This window comes from Centrocercus urophasianus, unplaced genomic scaffold (assembly GCF_019232065.1).
Source record: "Centrocercus urophasianus isolate 14NV4802_14NV808 unplaced genomic scaffold, USGS_Curo_1.0 seq_30, whole genome shotgun sequence".
Lineage (NCBI taxonomy): Eukaryota > Metazoa > Chordata > Aves > Galliformes > Phasianidae > Centrocercus > Centrocercus urophasianus.
In genome coordinates, this window is record NW_024884867.1 from 7,634,856 (window position 1) to 7,651,653 (window position 16,798).

At 39.0% G+C, this 16,798-nt stretch overlaps 2 protein-coding genes across 3 annotated transcripts in view; both read left to right on the forward strand.

Moving 5' to 3' along the window:
* Positions 1–4,701, forward strand: part of ATP6V0A2 (ATPase H+ transporting V0 subunit a2) — a 14,366-nt gene extending 9,665 nt beyond the window's left edge. For both annotated transcript variants that reach the window (XM_042828835.1, XM_042828836.1), the window contains exons 13-20: positions 414–504; positions 812–930; positions 1,356–1,566; positions 2,079–2,198; positions 2,433–2,552; positions 3,218–3,335; positions 3,583–3,754; positions 4,585–4,701. In XM_042828835.1, coding sequence (XP_042684769.1) covers positions 414–504; positions 812–930; positions 1,356–1,566; positions 2,079–2,198; positions 2,433–2,552; positions 3,218–3,335; positions 3,583–3,754; positions 4,585–4,687 — 1,054 coding nt within the window. In that variant the 3' untranslated portion in view covers positions 4,688–4,701. The remainder of the gene's footprint in view (positions 1–413; positions 505–811; positions 931–1,355; positions 1,567–2,078; positions 2,199–2,432; positions 2,553–3,217; positions 3,336–3,582; positions 3,755–4,584) is intronic.
* A 612-nt stretch (positions 4,702–5,313) lies between these two features.
* DNAH10 (dynein axonemal heavy chain 10) overlaps positions 5,314–16,798 on the forward strand; it is a 54,377-nt gene continuing 42,892 nt past the window's right edge. The window contains exons 1-14 of the mRNA XM_042829241.1: positions 5,314–5,542; positions 5,865–5,972; positions 7,358–7,494; positions 8,265–8,370; positions 9,847–9,968; positions 10,349–10,478; positions 11,171–11,328; positions 12,034–12,264; positions 12,468–12,658; positions 13,121–13,319; positions 14,080–14,274; positions 14,904–15,074; positions 15,837–16,013; positions 16,344–16,517. Of these exons, the coding sequence (XP_042685175.1) occupies positions 5,314–5,542; positions 5,865–5,972; positions 7,358–7,494; positions 8,265–8,370; positions 9,847–9,968; positions 10,349–10,478; positions 11,171–11,328; positions 12,034–12,264; positions 12,468–12,658; positions 13,121–13,319; positions 14,080–14,274; positions 14,904–15,074; positions 15,837–16,013; positions 16,344–16,517 (2,328 nt within the window). The remainder of the gene's footprint in view (positions 5,543–5,864; positions 5,973–7,357; positions 7,495–8,264; positions 8,371–9,846; positions 9,969–10,348; positions 10,479–11,170; positions 11,329–12,033; positions 12,265–12,467; positions 12,659–13,120; positions 13,320–14,079; positions 14,275–14,903; positions 15,075–15,836; positions 16,014–16,343; positions 16,518–16,798) is intronic.

Here is a 16,798-nt window from a genome sequence, read left to right on the forward strand (position 1 = left end):
AATGAAATGTAATGAAATGTAATGAAATGTAATGAAATGTAATGAAATGTAGCAAGACCTGGCTAGTGGGCTGTGGGCTCCGTCTCTTCTACACTTCAAATGAAAAATGCAGTAATAGTTATTTAAAAACAAAAAAATACAAGAAAGTAAAAGAGAGGTTATAGGTAATCCTTTGGGTGGATGTTAGTGCATTTTATCTAAAAGCAGATTGTGAGCTTTCAAAACAAAACTTTGTTCCAGGGAAATGGGGAATAAAATCTAAAAATGTGTCTTTTCAAAGACGGTGTGAATTGAACCCAAATAAAAGGTGCCCAGGTTGTGTTTTTTTTAACTAGCCAGACCGTTTTTACTTAGAAATTGTTTTATTCTTTCATAGTCCTGTCAGATCTGATTGTGGTTCTCTTTCACTGCAGTCTTGAGGATCTGAAGTCTCATCAGCTTTTAATGCTGGATCCAAATGTTACTGGTGTGTACAATGGAGCTTATCCCTTTGGAATTGATCCGGTTAGTTTTACTGTTCTCTGTTATCTGTTGTGATGATCAGTCATCTTTAAATTAGATTTCGGTATGTGTATTAGAGAGAGAAACACACTCTGGGGAAAAAGAGGAAAAAGCATTTCTGTTTTCCTTCTCCAGTAGAAAAGAGATTCCCCTTAATGAATCAAAGATTGAACTATTTTCACACACTTCAGACTGAGTTTGTGGTCTCAGCTTGACGTAGAATGCTGGTCTCGTAATAGAGAAAGGATATTGCTGTATTCCTTCCATTGCATTGCTCTGAAGGGTTTGTATCTTGTCGTTTCTTCCTCAGATTTGGAATTTGGCAAGCAACCGTCTCAGTTTTTTAAATTCTTTCAAGATGAAAATGTCTGTGATTCTTGGAGTGGTTCACATGACATTTGGAGTTGTACTGGGAGTTTTTAACCACTTGTAAGTACAAGAAGTCATGATAACCGTAATGCTTTTTGCCAAGGCTGTAATTATACCAGTTAACCTGGCAAGAGAAATGGGGACAGGTGTGTGTTTTCTTTAACAAAACCCAGCATGATAGTAATTATCTTAAAAAAAAAAAAAAAGGCCAGTAACAGAGGTTCTCTTTCACAAAAATTAGATAATGGGTCAGTATTATTCCAAAAAGTATTTCACTTCTTGCTAAATGCAAGTACGTGCTTCACATGGCATTGATTTCCACTAAAATACCATGTTAAAATGTCACTGAGTATGAAGAAATCACTTTAAGTCCTGAATTCAGTACTGCTCTTTAAAATGACATTGTGACCACGTTTGGTCCCAAGTTTACCTTGATCTTACTTTGTAAAAGTTATTTATCCCTTTTTCTCTTTGTTTTCTTTTAGACATTTCAAGAAGAAGTACAATATTTATTTGGTTTTTCTTCCTGAACTTTTGTTCATGATGTGCATCTTTGGCTACCTTGTGTTCATGATTTTCTTTAAGTGGTTAGCATACTCTGCAGAGGACTCCACAACTGCTCCAAGCATTCTGATTCAATTTATTAACATGTTCCTGTTCCCTGGTGGTGAAGCAGATGCCTTTTATACTGGACAGGTTAGTAGTTTTCTTACAAGCTTCTAAGGATCCTTTGCTCTCTGTGCAGTTATTATTTTAGCAGTCGTAAAGGCTGATAGCTGGGTGTGCTCTGCCTTCCCCTGGGGAGGGGAATGTCTCAGACTAAGGGGAAATTGAAGAAACATGATCATTAAAAATTATTTTTATTCTTGTTGGGGACTTGTGGAAGTAGTTTTCTCAAACAAAAATTCCCAGTTTAGAATTGAGGTGAGAGAATAGTCGTATTTTTATAGTTTTGCTGCTTGCTTATGTGCTGTAAATAATCCTAGTGCAGCGAGCTTCAGTAATGCCTTTATCTGGAACTCAGCCTTGAAGATGCTGGGTGTCTGTAATTCCATTTAAGAGGAGGATTAAGTGAATATTTAGGTACATTTTCAATTTGGGTTGCATATGCACTGAAATCAGTAGTATTTTTTTAGACTTATTAAAGGAAGGCTTAATTTTGATTTTGTGATCTGGTCTAATGTTGTTTCTTTCCCACCTATGAACAGGTTGGTCTACAGAGATTTTTACTGTGTGTTGCTTTTCTTTCTGTTCCTGTAATGCTTTTTGGAAAACCACTTTATTTATATTGGTTGCACAGTGGAAGTCGAGGCATTAGAACATACAGGGTAAGTATTGATATGTGCTCATACAGTTCTTCAGGATAGAAAATTCAGCTGGTGTATTGCTTATAGATACTGTCCATAATTAGGTGCTTCTACAGAACTTTCATAGTTCTTTGTTCTTCTAGTTCTCTGGTCATTTTTGCCTTGGAGAATGTTATTTTCTGTGACTACTTTAAACAAATCTAAAAATTGACACCAAGAGTCCACCAGCAAACATAATGCATTTCAATTTTGCAGCGTGGCTACAAGCTAATTCGGAAAGAAAGTGAAGAAGAGCTTTCTCTGCTGCAGCCTCATGATGTGGAGGAAGGAAGCAGTCATTCAGATAGTGGGCACGTAGAAGAGGATGGAGAGGAGGTAATTAATTAATTTCTGATTAGTTAGGTCTTGAAAGGAAATTACAAGTAGAAAATCAAGGAGCTAATCATGGAAACTTCCAAGAAAATCAGCAGAGCCTTTACAAAGACCTTCATGCCAGTGTTGCTGTATCTAAAAAAATACAATTGTTTGCTTAAATAATTTCTTGGAAGTAAACGTTGAAACTTGTGGTGGTGAATTTCATCTTGGTATCTTTGGCAGCAAACATGCATGTTTAGAGTTAACTCTATTAATACGGTTATTTCTCTGTGACTGGCATTACTGATAATTAACCCTAGTTGTAAAGATTCAAAATCGACATTGTAAATTTGTGACATTGGTGGAACAGGAATTTGAATGGTGTTTGTTTTTTACTGCCTTAATTTTTCAGGAATTACATCATATTATTTTGGAAAACAAATTTGCATGCATTTTTATCTATCCACAAAGAAACTGGGGAAGCTAACTGGACCAATAGACTGGTTGTCGTTGCTTCTCTCTGTAATGAATCATAAACATAAGCTTTTTTTTTCCCCTTGATATGAAATCAGTGTATGACCCTGTGATGGATTTTTTTTTTGTATACCAAGGTTAGCAGATGAATATTTTTGTTTCACTTTGCACTGCATTGTTTAAATGGATACAGATGTGTTTTTGTCTTTCAGTTTAATTTTGCAGATGTTTTTATGAATCAAGCCATTCATACCATTGAGTACTGTCTAGGATGTATTTCTAATACAGCCTCGTATCTGAGACTCTGGGCATTAAGTCTTGCACATGCACGTAAGTATTTCGTGTTGGTTTTGGTTGCTTTTTCATCTGTCCTGATTTTTAACCCTCAGCTGGCCTGCTGAAATGATGCTGCTATGAAAAAAAAATGTGGGATGGGGTGGAGAGTTTCCTGTAGTTCCCACGTTCAGCAGATTCTGTAATCCTGGTTAAACCAGAATACAGGTTAGGTAGAGTAGCTCACTTGATGAATGTATGCTGTACCAACGTGAATTATGAAAGCTTTTTTTTTTCCCAATAGAATTGTCAGAAGTTCTGTGGCAAATGGTGATGAGAGTGGGTCTTCGTGTGGACACAACCTATGGTGTCTTACTGCTAGTCCCTGTTCTAGCCTTTTTTGCTGCACTAACAGTTTTTATTCTTTTGGTCATGGAGGGGCTTTCTGCTTTTCTCCATGCTATACGACTTCACTGGTAAGTTTTAACTGCTCATTTTTTAATTACTTCACTCCAGTGTATACTGGCTGCTCTAAAAGGATTTGGGGTCAAAATACTAGGGACCCTTAAGTGAAAATTTTAACAGCCCAATCCTCTTTAATTTATCTAATCTTGTTGAATACATGGCTTATTAGTTTGAGTATTCTTCTTGGATATTTTCAGTGAACTCATATTTTATTGGCTTATGATTTATACTGACCTCTGCCACATTGAATTAATTATCATGCAAATTGTGAATTAATACATTTGATTTACACCATCTTAGCTTTTCATACTGTAGAATATTAGTAGCTGTGATAAATATTAATTTCAGTCTAATTGTGTCACTAAATGGCTGCAGTCTGTTTTGCTCAACAGAACATTTATATCTGTGAGAAGAACTTTCATTCAAGTGAGACTGCCAGCCTTTAAATATTTGAATCCTTCCTAGTCTTCACATCATGAGCTTTGCACTTTTGTATGCAGAAACTTGATTATGTTTGCAGTGTAGGGGAAAAGGCAGACGTATATACACATAATGTAGTCAGAGTTCTATTAGTGAAGAGTTTTGTCATCGTGAGACTTTAAATTTGCAAAACTAATGCCAAAACAAATGAGTGAGACAGAAATGAGAAATAAACTGTGACAGCAGAATTTTTAGTCTCTGGAGAAAAACCAAATCTGCCTGTATCTGCAGATGGAACAGCTGCACTGGAAGTCTGAGTGCTGGGATTCGGATTGGTGGTGTTTGGTTTCTTGCATTGCAGGCTTCTCTCCTTTGACAATTTTGGATTAATATCGGCCTTGTACCTTTTATCTTGTTTCAGGGTGGAATTTCAGTACAAATTCTATACCGGTGGAGGCTACAAGTTTACGCCTTTCTCTTTTCAGCACATTTCTTTACATTTTAATAAAGATGATATAGCATAGCTCGGTTGCTCTCAGCGAAGTGTTTGGGATTCTCTGTTCTTGTAGGACAAAGTGTTTCTTACCCATTGCCTTATACCACAGCCAAAAATTGTCATATATACCTCCCACGGAAATACACAGCAGATCTGGAGCCTAGAAACTATACATTTTCCTTAATAAACTAATATTGTAAATTAATTTTCTCACAAATTGTTACCACATGTTGTAAAATCACGACGTTTCCTTTTGTTAAAGCTGTTTATTTTCTCGAACGATTAAGATCACACTGAATGTTAATTACTCCTCTATCCTCTTCTTCAGCAAGCCCCCATCTCGTGTACTTTGGAACTCAGAAGCAGTGTCAGTTTTCAGTATTTATCCCGGCGGCATCACAGAACACGAACTCGTACACAGCACTGCATCACACCGATTCCCAATAAAGCCCCTTTGGCGCTGTTCCCCTCGCTTCCTGCCGAGCCCCTTAACGCCCCGCGCCACGCAGCCGCTCCTCCCGCAGCCCGCTCGAGGCGCTGCGCGTGGCGACCGTTAGGCGGCGCTGCGAGGCGGCGGTCGGCCGGGCGGCGGCCGTCGCTCCTCTGGGAGCTGTTGCTGTGGCGACCGGGCGGCGTCTGTCGGCGGCTGCCGCCATGAGCCTGGGCGACGTGCGGGTGCGGTGGTTGCGGGATCGAGCGCTCGCTGCTTTAGGGTTGACCGACGCGGAGCCTTTCGAGGAGCTGCTAAGCCGCGACGACGGCGAGGCCGAGAGGGCCGTGCTGCGCTTCTTCGACGGCGATGCTGAGAACGATGAGGATGCGACGGCCGTGCTGCTGCTGCTGCGGGCCGAGCGGCGCCCCCACGAGGGCAGGGAGGCAGCGGGTGAGGCCGCCCTGCAGCCTGCGGGGCCCTCGATCCCCGCAAGCGCTTCCTGTGGTCCTCTCGCCACGTTCCCGTTTTCTCCTCTCACGGGCTGCTCTGTGTCCCATCTCCCAGCCCTGTTACTTCTCTCTTTACCCCTTTCTGCGTCCCCCTCTCCCTTGAGCTGCTCCCATCCCCTTGTTCCCTGCTCACCTCTTCTATTTGCAGGCCCTTTCTCCTCCTCTCCAGCAGTCTTGGAGTGATTTGCACCATCACCATTACGGGGTGGTTCTGTCTTGCTTTCCTGATTTGTGTGTGTGCGTGTGTGTGTGTGTGTGTGCAGATGCAGGCGGTACACGCGAGTTTGGAGATGAGGAGGAGGAAGAAGGCTCTGATAATTCATTTTCTGAGCAGCTGGCTGAGGTGGCCTCCTCTGTGGCATTGGAAGGAAGTAGGTGATATTAGGAGAAAGTTTTTCACCCAGAGGGTGGTGACTCACTGTACCAGGTTGCCCAGAAAGGTTGTGGATGCACCATCCCTGGAGGCATTCATGAGCAGGCTGGATGTGGCTCTGGGCAGCCTGGTCTGGTGGTTGGCGACCCTGGACATAGCAGGGGGTTGAAACTGGGTTATCATTGTGGTCCTTTTCAATCCAAGCCATTTTATGATACTATTATTTGAGCAGCCAAAGCATGCAGGTTTCAGGTCTTTCTGCTGCAGGGGTTTGGTGTGATTCTTCCATGCGGCCCTCAGAGCAGATCCAGCAAAGCAACTTGTAACATCAGCAGCTTCTAATGCCTGGAAAGCAGATCTGATTTTGTGAGTGGGGTCATGGGTAGAGGATCGCAGAAGCAAAGACTCATGATCTGCTTTTTTATACCATTTTATACTATGTTTTATTGAGGCAATAGGATAAGGCAACAGAGAAACTCCAGGGGAATTAAGGAATTACACTTGGGAGATGATGACAAGGCAGGGTCCCCAGCTGAAGTGCTTTTACACCAATGCAGACAGCTTGGGAAACAAATGGGAGGAGCTAGAAGCCATCATGCTACTTGAAAATTACCATGTAGTTGCAATCAGAAACCTGGTGGGTTAATTCCCATGACTGGAATCCGGCTGTTGATGGCTATAAGTTGTGCAGAAGACACAGGCAAGGAAGGGTGGAATTAGGTGTTGCCCTCTACATCAAGGAAGGAATAGAGTGTGAAGAACTTTCCCTGAAGAATGGCTTTCAGTGAGCAAACTGAAAGCACGTGGGTGAGAGTTAAAGACCGAGGCAATGAAGGGAACCTTTTAGTTGGTGTCTACTGCAGGTTGCCTGATCAAGTGGAGCCTCTTGAAGAAGTTTTCTTCAGCTATTGGAGGCATTGTGATTGCAGGCTGTTGTCCTGCTGGGGGACTTCAACCACCCTGACATCTGCTGAAAAGGTAGCACAGCGAGCTGTAGGTGATCCAGGAGACATTTTTAGCCAAGTAATAGAAAGCCCTAGCAACAGAGATGCAGTATTGGACCTGTTGCCCACCAGCACAAGCAAACTGATTGGTGACATCAGGATTGAAGGCTGCCTGGTCTGTAGCCCAGAGTGTTCTAATTGAAACCCAGTTATATGTAGGATGTAATATGGTTTCTTCTTTTATTAGGATTCAGTCCTAATATGGGCAATAGTGCTGTCCTATAGGGGAAATGTACAGATGGTTGGTTGTTGAAATGTGGTGATGAAGAAGGAAGAAAATGCTCAATTCAGTAGATTCAGAAGGAAATTGGAAGGATCTATCTTGTGTGCTTAGAATACCTGTACTTTAAGAGAGTTCCTTTGTGTTATTTTTTCTTAGACATGATTCAGAAAAGCAAAACATCTGATCTGGAATCTTCAGACGATGGAAGTGTTTCAGGTCATGGGTCAGCTCTCCCTGCTGACTCTGCATTGGGTGAAGCGGAGCAAAGATTTGCAACGGAACACACTATGCAGGTGTGCTGCATTTCATTCTGATCCTTTGGGGTATGAAGATACAAGCTTTCTGATGCAAATGTTCCAGTAAAGTTATGGAGTGCAGTGCAAACCAAGTATTTAGAGCAGAACAGAACATTTTACTATAAAACAATTTTCATTTGAAAGCACTGTCCTGAGATATCTGCCACAGCCTCTGAAATCGACAAGACATTACAAAGATAATCTACTGGGTAAAACAAGATGTTTTTAGTGAGGAAATAAAGTAGTGAGTTACCAGGTACCATATTAGCTATTCCCAGAGTTGCTTCTGATAGAAAAGTTGCAGTTACAGTAACTGCAAAATAAAGACGTTGTGGGAGGAGCATGCAGGGGACAAATGCTTTTGTACCTCAAGGCTTTTACCTCACTAGGCAGCTAAAATGGAGTCTTGGGTATCTACTAAACTTAGTTTATGATTGAATAGCAGTGGAAGGAGATGAAATGCTTGCACATTCCCAGACAAGCACTATGGGGGGCATTTAAGTGTGTTCCAGTTTCTTGTATTTCAGGCCCAAATGCTCTTGGTCTGGAAATTAACATTTAGAAAGCTGATTATTTTTACTGTTAGCCAAGCTATTTATTTTAACATTTTATTTTTTATACCAGTCATTTACCTGGACAGCAATATGGAGGGTTGTCATTAAACTAATCATTCTATCCCTTTGCTCACAGAAGGCAAAAATTTTGTTGCTGTTAAGAAACATGTCAGCAAATAGCAAATCATTCTTTGTTTATATTCTGTATTTCAGATAACAGAACAGAAAGCTGACGAGGTGTATTTCTATGTGGCTCTTGATGAAATTCCTGAAGAATTTGTATCAGATGCTACTGTATATTTTTTAAGAGACCCCAAAGGTATTTGTCCTGAATAACTGAAGTTCAGCATTTCCAGTCTTTGCATTAATCACAGAACCACTTAGGTCAGAAAAGGTCTTCAGGATTATCAGATCCAACCATTCATCTGACCTGCTGAGTGCTGTCACTAAACCATGTCTTTTAGTCCATGTCCACCTGTATCTTAAACATCTCTGGGGATGGAGATTCCACCACTTTCCTCGGCCACCTCTCCCAATGCTTGACCACCTTCTTTGAGAAAAAATTCTTCCTCTTATTTGAACTAAACCTCCCCTGGTGCAATTTAAGACTATTTCCTTGTATCCTATCACTTGTCACCCGAGAAAAAGAGACCAATACCCTCCTTGCAGCAATTCCTTTCAGGGAGTTGTAGAGAGCAGTGAGGTCTCCTCTCAGCCTCCTTTTCTCCAGAGTGAACAACCCCAGGTCTCTTGGCTGCTCATTGTAAATCTTGTTTTCTATGAACCACTTGAGCAATGGTTTATACTGAGGAAAGCTGATAGTGATTGGGACTCAGGTTATGCCTATCCAGCCTGATTAACTGGCATGAATGCTCTCAGACTAGAGCCAGGATTCAGGAACACCATTCATATTAAATTTATGGAAAACATGTTTTCCACATTTTACCAACAGGGATGAAGCTTTCGTGCTGTTCTCAGGGGAACACAGGAGGTTTAGTTATAGTAGCTGCGAGAGCTCTGTGAAGTGTGTTGACAGTGAGGAGCTGAATGTGAAAATTAGTCCACAGGGTGGTGATAAACACAACTTGGGTATCAAACTTCCTGACCTGACTTAAATTCTGATACACAACAGGAACATCCGAAATAGAAGTTCTATTTTGATAGTTCAATCATTTAACATAAAACTGATGACTGGTACTGATCACAGTCAGACCTTGGGATCTAGCTCCATGCCGACGGGAAACAGCAAACAGGTATTCCCATATTTCTGGGAGCAATCAGCTGCCTGTTATCTGAGCCTTAGTGCCAGCCACTCACCCCAGCATAAACATGGATTTGCTGAGCAGCAGCATGCACAGTTTGAAGCTGCAAAGTTTTTGTTATGTGACTATGGTGCTTTTGTTATGTGACTATTTCCTATAGAAATAGGAAATGTGAGAAGAAAACAAAAAGTAAAGTATGATAATGTTATCTAGCTGTTTTATGTCAATTCTGTAGAATGTTTTCCTGGTCTGCCTGCAGAAGTTTAAATCATGGCCACTTTTTGGTCTGAACAGAAAAGTGTTCACTGTAAGGCTGGGTTATAAAGAGTCACTTTTCTACCCTTTTTGAAAAGCCATCTACAATATTAAACACAGCAGTAGTTTTGAAAGTGGCTTGCACAAAACCTAGTTTATTACAAAGACAGTTTGGTGTTGTTGGAGTTTAATATGGGTAAGAATTTATGCAACTGTTTTAATAATTACTTTTTGTACTAAATAATTAGATCTCTGCTGATTCTTTGTATGCTGTTTAGAAGCAGTTACTGAACCTAATGACCTGACTGAAGCTGATGTGGTTCTTCCTAAAGTGATTGAGTTTGGTTTACTGACTGATGATGCTCTTTTGATGCTAAAAAAGATCTTCTCAAAGGTAAATGTTACAGCTTTTATATATGGAGTGTTCAGTGTTTCTGTGAGCGATTTGCCTGCTTAGTATTCTGCTGACTACAAGGACTGAGTGTATGAAATGCTAATATTTCATGACTGACCTTCATATGCCAAAATGAAGTTTATGCTAATACTTAGAAGATTTTGGGAAACAAAATATCACACAAGTATGGAGATGGTCATTATTTAACTGAATTGTCTGGGCCTATCTAAGAAACATTTAAGAATGTGATATTAAGTATTTTTTATTTTTATGCTGATAGACTTTTGTAAAAGCATACCAGCTTCATCCCCCTGCCCCCCAAATGTAGGCCATCTAATTTATGGTACATGTCTGAATTTTTGCCTGCTGTCTCCTCTGATCAGCAGGCTGGAGAAGTTTCCTTTGCAGAAAAGGAAGTGCAGCCTGTGGAATACCATGATATTCAGATAAGGAATGATCATGTGAACATGCAGAGATTCTTAAGCACTTCTCATCCAACTCTACAGCAAACTGAAGGTATTTTACCTATGCTAGTGCTGTGTTGTTCAGACTGCAAGACAATAAAAATAGGTTCACCTAGGAATGGCTCTGGTTGGAATAACAAATACATACAGTTTCTGGGGAAGCTGCAGATCTGACCAAAGTTTTTCTTGCTGGTAACAGTAGTATTTTACTGCTCTGAAGCATAGCAGTCAGTATGGGGAAATGGACTAATTCCGTGACGTTCTGTCAGCCTGGAGTAAGAATAGGAGAGAAAGTCAGCATGCCTCATTTCTTCCCACTGCTCAGAAGACTCTGTCCATTGCTGGATACAGAAAGTGGAAGACCAAATGAGGTTTTCACATGTGGTTTAGCATCTCCTCTCTGACATGGGTTAGCGTACCTGCCATTGAGGAAAATATAATGGTGTATATTAGGAAGACTAATAATTTTATTCAGCAAAGCCCTAATCCTGATTCTTAATGGTTAGTGAATGGATCGAGGGGTGAAAGGTCAGAGCTTTAAGTTATTTCTATGAATGCATCTCAGTATTGTGTTAACTACAGAGCAACTGATGCCTTTTGCCATATCGTCAAACAGAGAGCAGGCAGTAAGCTGCCTACACTCAAGTAGCTGATAAAATGGAAGGTGTGAGCCATTTAGTGATGTTACTTTAATGATGCTGGTGGAACAAGACAGTTAATTTTAAGTGCCTTTGCTCCTGGCAGAAGAGATTAAACTGGACATGCCAACTGTAAATCTAGATGGAGAAGTGAGTGTTCTCGCTGCAGTTCCAGAAATGGTTGAAGCTCTTGAAAGTTGTGCAATGACCTGGCAAAAACTAATATCCACAGCTCTAGAGGAACAACTGAAAAAGGTTCCACAGGTATTGGACCCTAATGTCTCCATTAAGCCCAAGCTTCTTTACTCCCAGAAATTCCACAAGAGTCTCTCTGAATGATTTGTGCTCTGTTTTAATGTCTTTGTGTTTGATTGTTGGAAAGACTATTTACTAATTGAAGAAAAGTAGGATAAAGGTAGTGAGGAATGTGATTCTGGGAAGCAGAAAATAAAGCAATTCTGTGTAGGTCCTGTCCACCTAGGAAACTGTGGAAAGGGAAGGCACTTTTGTTAGTTGCATTCTTACTTCTAAAATCAGTGAGATAGTCATGAAATATTAAAAAATACAATGATTAAAGTGTATATATACATATATATGAAACTATATTTTCCCTTGAAAAGTCATCTTTCAAACAAAATGAAATCCATTTGCAATGTTCTCATTCTGCAAACACACATACAGTTACACAATTAAATATGAGATATTACATGTCTATGAAGTTATTTGTGCGTATATCTCTGCAAGCATGGCATCCTCAAATCCAGGGTACACTCCCCATGAGCAGTTCCTCTCTGCTTGTGTAAAACTTATGAATTCAGAGTTTATTCTGTCTTCTTTTCATGGTTGAATGACATCTGAGTTTTCTCGGTTTACTTATTGAAAAAGAGAACAAACGTAAAGCTGTTAATAGGATCTCACCCTTGCATAATGGTAATTTGGAATTCTTATTTTACTCCACCCAACTTGTAGGGTAATGGTCCACTTGCAGAAATTGACCTCTGGTATGTAAGAAATGCTGTTTTAAGTCATCTTAATGAACAGACAAAGCTTCCAGAAGTGGAAAGAGTCTTGGCAGTACTGCAGGAAGCTGAGTCTGAGTGTGTCAGAGATTTACATGTAATCTTCAATGACCTCAGAGAACACTGTGTGGAAGCTCTCGATAATGTTAGATTTCTTTCAACTCTGGAACACCATTTGAAGGTATGTGATCTTAAGAAAACTCTTTGCAGATCTGCACATCTTTAACCATCTCTGTAGTTTAGTCATCAGGATGTTTCCTTGACTGAATTATTCATTTACTAACGTGATGGATTTTCTTCTTAACTGTAGAATAAATATTGGTTTATAAAATGTGTACCTGTATTTTCATGACAGCTTACTCACAGTACTTACATATTTAACAGAATCTAACGCATGGCACTGGGTTTAATGTTGTCTTGGATACAATTCCTTCGCTGATGAATGCTCTGAGAATGGTGTGGATTATGTCACGGCATTACAACACAGATGAAAGGATGGTGCCCCTCATGGAAAGAATTGCATGGGAAATTTCAAATCGAGTGTGCAAAGTTGTGGATTTACATACACTATTTAAGTAAGTACTGGATTCCTACTTTCCTGGTCTGCATTTTTTTAAAGCTTTACTTGTTTTATGGAAAGTGTAGTAGATATAGCATCAAATATGCTTCAGTGTTTATCTCAAGTTCTATTAGAAGGTCAATTAAAAGTCAATTTATGTTGTAGTTTTCACAAATTGCCAAACCGGTCCTGACGAAACAAAACAGGTGTTTGTCCTCTTTTCTCTTGGGAGGATGAAAATCAATAAACACCCTGCAATTACCGTGGTACAGAAGTGGCAAAAATATAATTAATCAGTCTAGAAATAATACCTCCTTTCAAAATTGGTCCCACTGAAAATTAAGATATAGCAGTTGAAAGTTTAATTTAAATCTAATTAGAAGCTGCTAAACCAGGGTATATTAATCAGCTGAGATATCATTTAATATCTATAATCTTTTTATCTGTACTATATTAATTCTTTTGATTTAATTAATAGAGAAGATAGAGCTGCTGCGAAAAAGAAAATAGCAGAGGCCAAAAGTACTCTTGAACAGTGGAAGAAATCTTATTTGGCTGTTCGTGCCCAGATTGAAGCATCAGGAAGAGAGCAATACTGGGAATTTGACCGAAAACTTTTATTTGGAAAAACAGATTATATGACTTCAGTCTGTCAAGATCTGTATGATATTTTGCAGGTAGTTGTATAGAGAATAATTATATAAGATGATTGTGTCATCAGTGTTTTCTTATGTAGAGGAGATTCTTTTATTACTGTAGTTGTTGAGATGCTAATAGCCTTTAGCTGTTAGTTTTTTCCTGTGTGTGTTTAAGCTCAGGACCTGAGCAATGACTTTGATTTTAACAATGATGCTCTTAACGCTGGAGATGAAATAACTCTTTTCAAGTATTTGTTAAGGAAAGGCATTGCTGTGTACAGTACTGCTGTTAGCATACAGACTTGTAATAATTGTTTGACAGATTTGCAATTTTCATGGCTTGTGGTGTCATTTTGGATGGACTGGTCATTTAAGTACGCCGTAGTATAAAATTTGACTGTAAAAATTGACATAAATCAGTGTAACAATTGCAAGATAACATACATGAACAGATGCTCTGTTTGTCCTCCTTAAGAGGATAACTAGAACTATTTGTTGTCCATCAGTGGTCAGGTGCCATGTAGCCTGTGTATGTAAAAACCCTTGTGAAATAAAAACCAATAATAGCTGAGTATTTTTTGTTTTGGCAGCTGCAGTTTTGGGCCTCTAGGGCTGTTTTTCTTAAAGGTACTCAGTGTATTGTATAGAAGTACACAAAATGTAAATCCTAAACAAGAATGGATCGTTCTCTGGTGTATATTTAAAAGGAAATAATAACAGAGAAGTGTTAAATGTCAGTAAAAGAATCCAACAACCCATTAAAAATAAAGTTTTTTTATTTGTTCTTCTGATTTAACAGGTCACTGAAGAGTTTTACAATGTATTTTGTTCTGAACTGAAAGCTGTCACAGGTGATCCAAAGCACGTTGATCATCTTCTGAGAAGAGTAGATGAACTAACTAGTCCAATGGAAGAACTGGCTTTTGACCCTTTTAGCCTTGAAAGTGCACATGATTGGAAATTAATCATGGAGGAATTTAAAGCGGAAGTTTCAGTAAGTATCACGTATGGTGATTTGTTTCCCCCTTATCCTTTCTATATAAAAATTCCTTCTAGAATGTCAATATTTTCATTTAAAGAAAATGTTTGATACATATATATATATATATGAACAAATATGTAAATGAAAACAGGAGGTATTCAACCATTTTTTTTTAGTCAGTACTTTATTTGCAAGTTCTTTTTGTTTATAGTTTCACTTTATCTTGCAAACTGATAAAACATGCTTTGTGTTCCTTGGCAAAAATCATTACAGCATGACTGGAGTGCTGATGTGACCTCCCTGCGCCCATACACTGCATATCTTAATCAAGTTCCACAAAGAAGTCAAACTCTTTCTGGATGCATTTATCCCTTTGTCCCTCAGATAATGAAAGGTCTTTCACAAATGAAAGATGTTACAGTGTTTTTGTGACTCCTATACCTGTCCAGCAACTTAGGTTTAATATTAGTTTTCTGTTTCTTACTGGAAAGCCATCAGTTTGCAGGCCATTTATAAGTCAAAAGAATAGTAAAAATATGCCTTACAACTGTTATAAAAAGGTATTTTTATTATGCCTTCCTTACATGGTTTCATAAGATAAAGGTCTAAGGGACAGGATTTCTTGGCTTGTTTCCATTTAGATTATTGAAGAAGATGCCAAAAACTTTATTGATAAATCTTTTAAGACTCTTCGATCAGCAGAAGCTGCATTTGACATGCTGCTGAACTTCAAAAACACTCGCTGTCGTGAAACAATTAATAGGCAGCTGATGATGAAGTTCAATGACATATTGGACCAATACTGTAAAGAGGTATTTAATTTAGGATTTATTTATTTATGTATGAAGTTCTTCATTGAAAATAATAAATCTGTATATCTCTCTACGTATCTCAACAGAAGCATAGTGCCATTTACCATCTGAAAGACTGACAGGTTTTAAAAAAGTAAGAATTGTTCCTGTTTTTGAACCTGCATGCAAGATAGTATAGTTTATTTGCTGAAATGATGTACATATCAGAATATGTGTAGCACAGTATGGGAAGTGAAGGATGTTTGTCTGTACTGTGAGGCTTGTGGCTGTTCCTTTACCTCGTGAGTAGCAGTACAACAGTACTCCTTCCTGAAAAAAAGCTATCTTTTAGCTTTCTGGTACTGGACACAACTATGTGGCATGACCAAAATGTGCCTGACATTAATAGTGAAGGCAGAAATAATTTCTCAGTTCTGTACAAATAACTTCTGTGAGGCATATACACTGGAAAGCCTTTGCTATCACAGCATTTATCTTGATGTTTCCAATAAATGTACAAGGACACCAAGTTTTACAATAAAATGTAGTCTCACAAAGAACACAAAGACAACATAGCAGTTCCATGAGATACAGAAAGGAAAACGTTCTCTGTAATGCAATTGGTACAACAGCAAAGAGATTAATGAGGAATAAAAAATCATTGGTTTTGTCCTGTTGCTGGAATGAGCTTCAGAGCTTGTGTTTTGTACCAAGCTGGATCCCGACCATGGAGCAGCAAATAGAGAAATTATTCTTAACAGTGATTCTTTTATTCTCCTCTAGGTTGAAAATGTTAGACAAATCTTTGTTCAAAACCTCACGGATCCACCCTTGTTCAAGAATCATCCTCCACTGGCTGGAGCAATATACTGGGCCCGATCGCTCTTCTATCGCATCAAACACACTATTGTTCGATTTCGGGAAGTAGAGGGGCTGCTTGCTAGTGAACGTGGAAAAGAAGTATGTTGGTTTCTTTGCTGTTTAATGAAGGAAGAAATACTTTCCTCACAACTTTCTTCTAGGGATGAGAAAATGCTCTTACGTGAACGAAGTTCGAACAACGTATTTGCCTGTAGTGATCCATGTTATGCATGAAAATTTGATTGGAAACCTTTCCACTGTTTCTCAGAGAGATTGTGACAGAATCAATGACAGAACTCAAAAACCTAAATTCTTCACTGTCTGCATTACTTGCCCTCTCATTTATAACGATTGGAAACAAATCTTATTAAGTCAGGATAGTGAAACATTTTTCTTGATCTTTAAGATGATAAGAGTTTTCCTTTCTAGGTAAAGCAAATGTATCTTAAAGTGGCCAGGAGGATGAAAGAGTATGAAGATCAGAAATATAATCAGTGGAGAGATGAGACAGAAAAGATGCTCCCACTGTTATTGGAAAAAACTCTGCTGATAGTCGTTACTGGTGGCTCAGCAACCCATGTTAGTCTAGAGACTTTTGATCAGGTAAGGGATAGAAATATAATATACTAGGCTTCTCTGCGAGAAAGAATTGAAATCTATCTGATGGTCAGTGGGATTTGTCTGAGAGTGATGTTTTGAAGAGGAATGCTGTTTTTTAAAGGAAAATTTTAAAAGGTCTGAACTCAATGTTTTTTGAGATCCTTCATAGAACCTCAGTTGCTGAATGTCCTGGCTGGTGGATGCATGAATGCTGTTTCTGTCTATTTTCTCCTGTACTGTATTTCCTATTAATCCTAGGTATTTGGTGCAATATTCTAGGGACA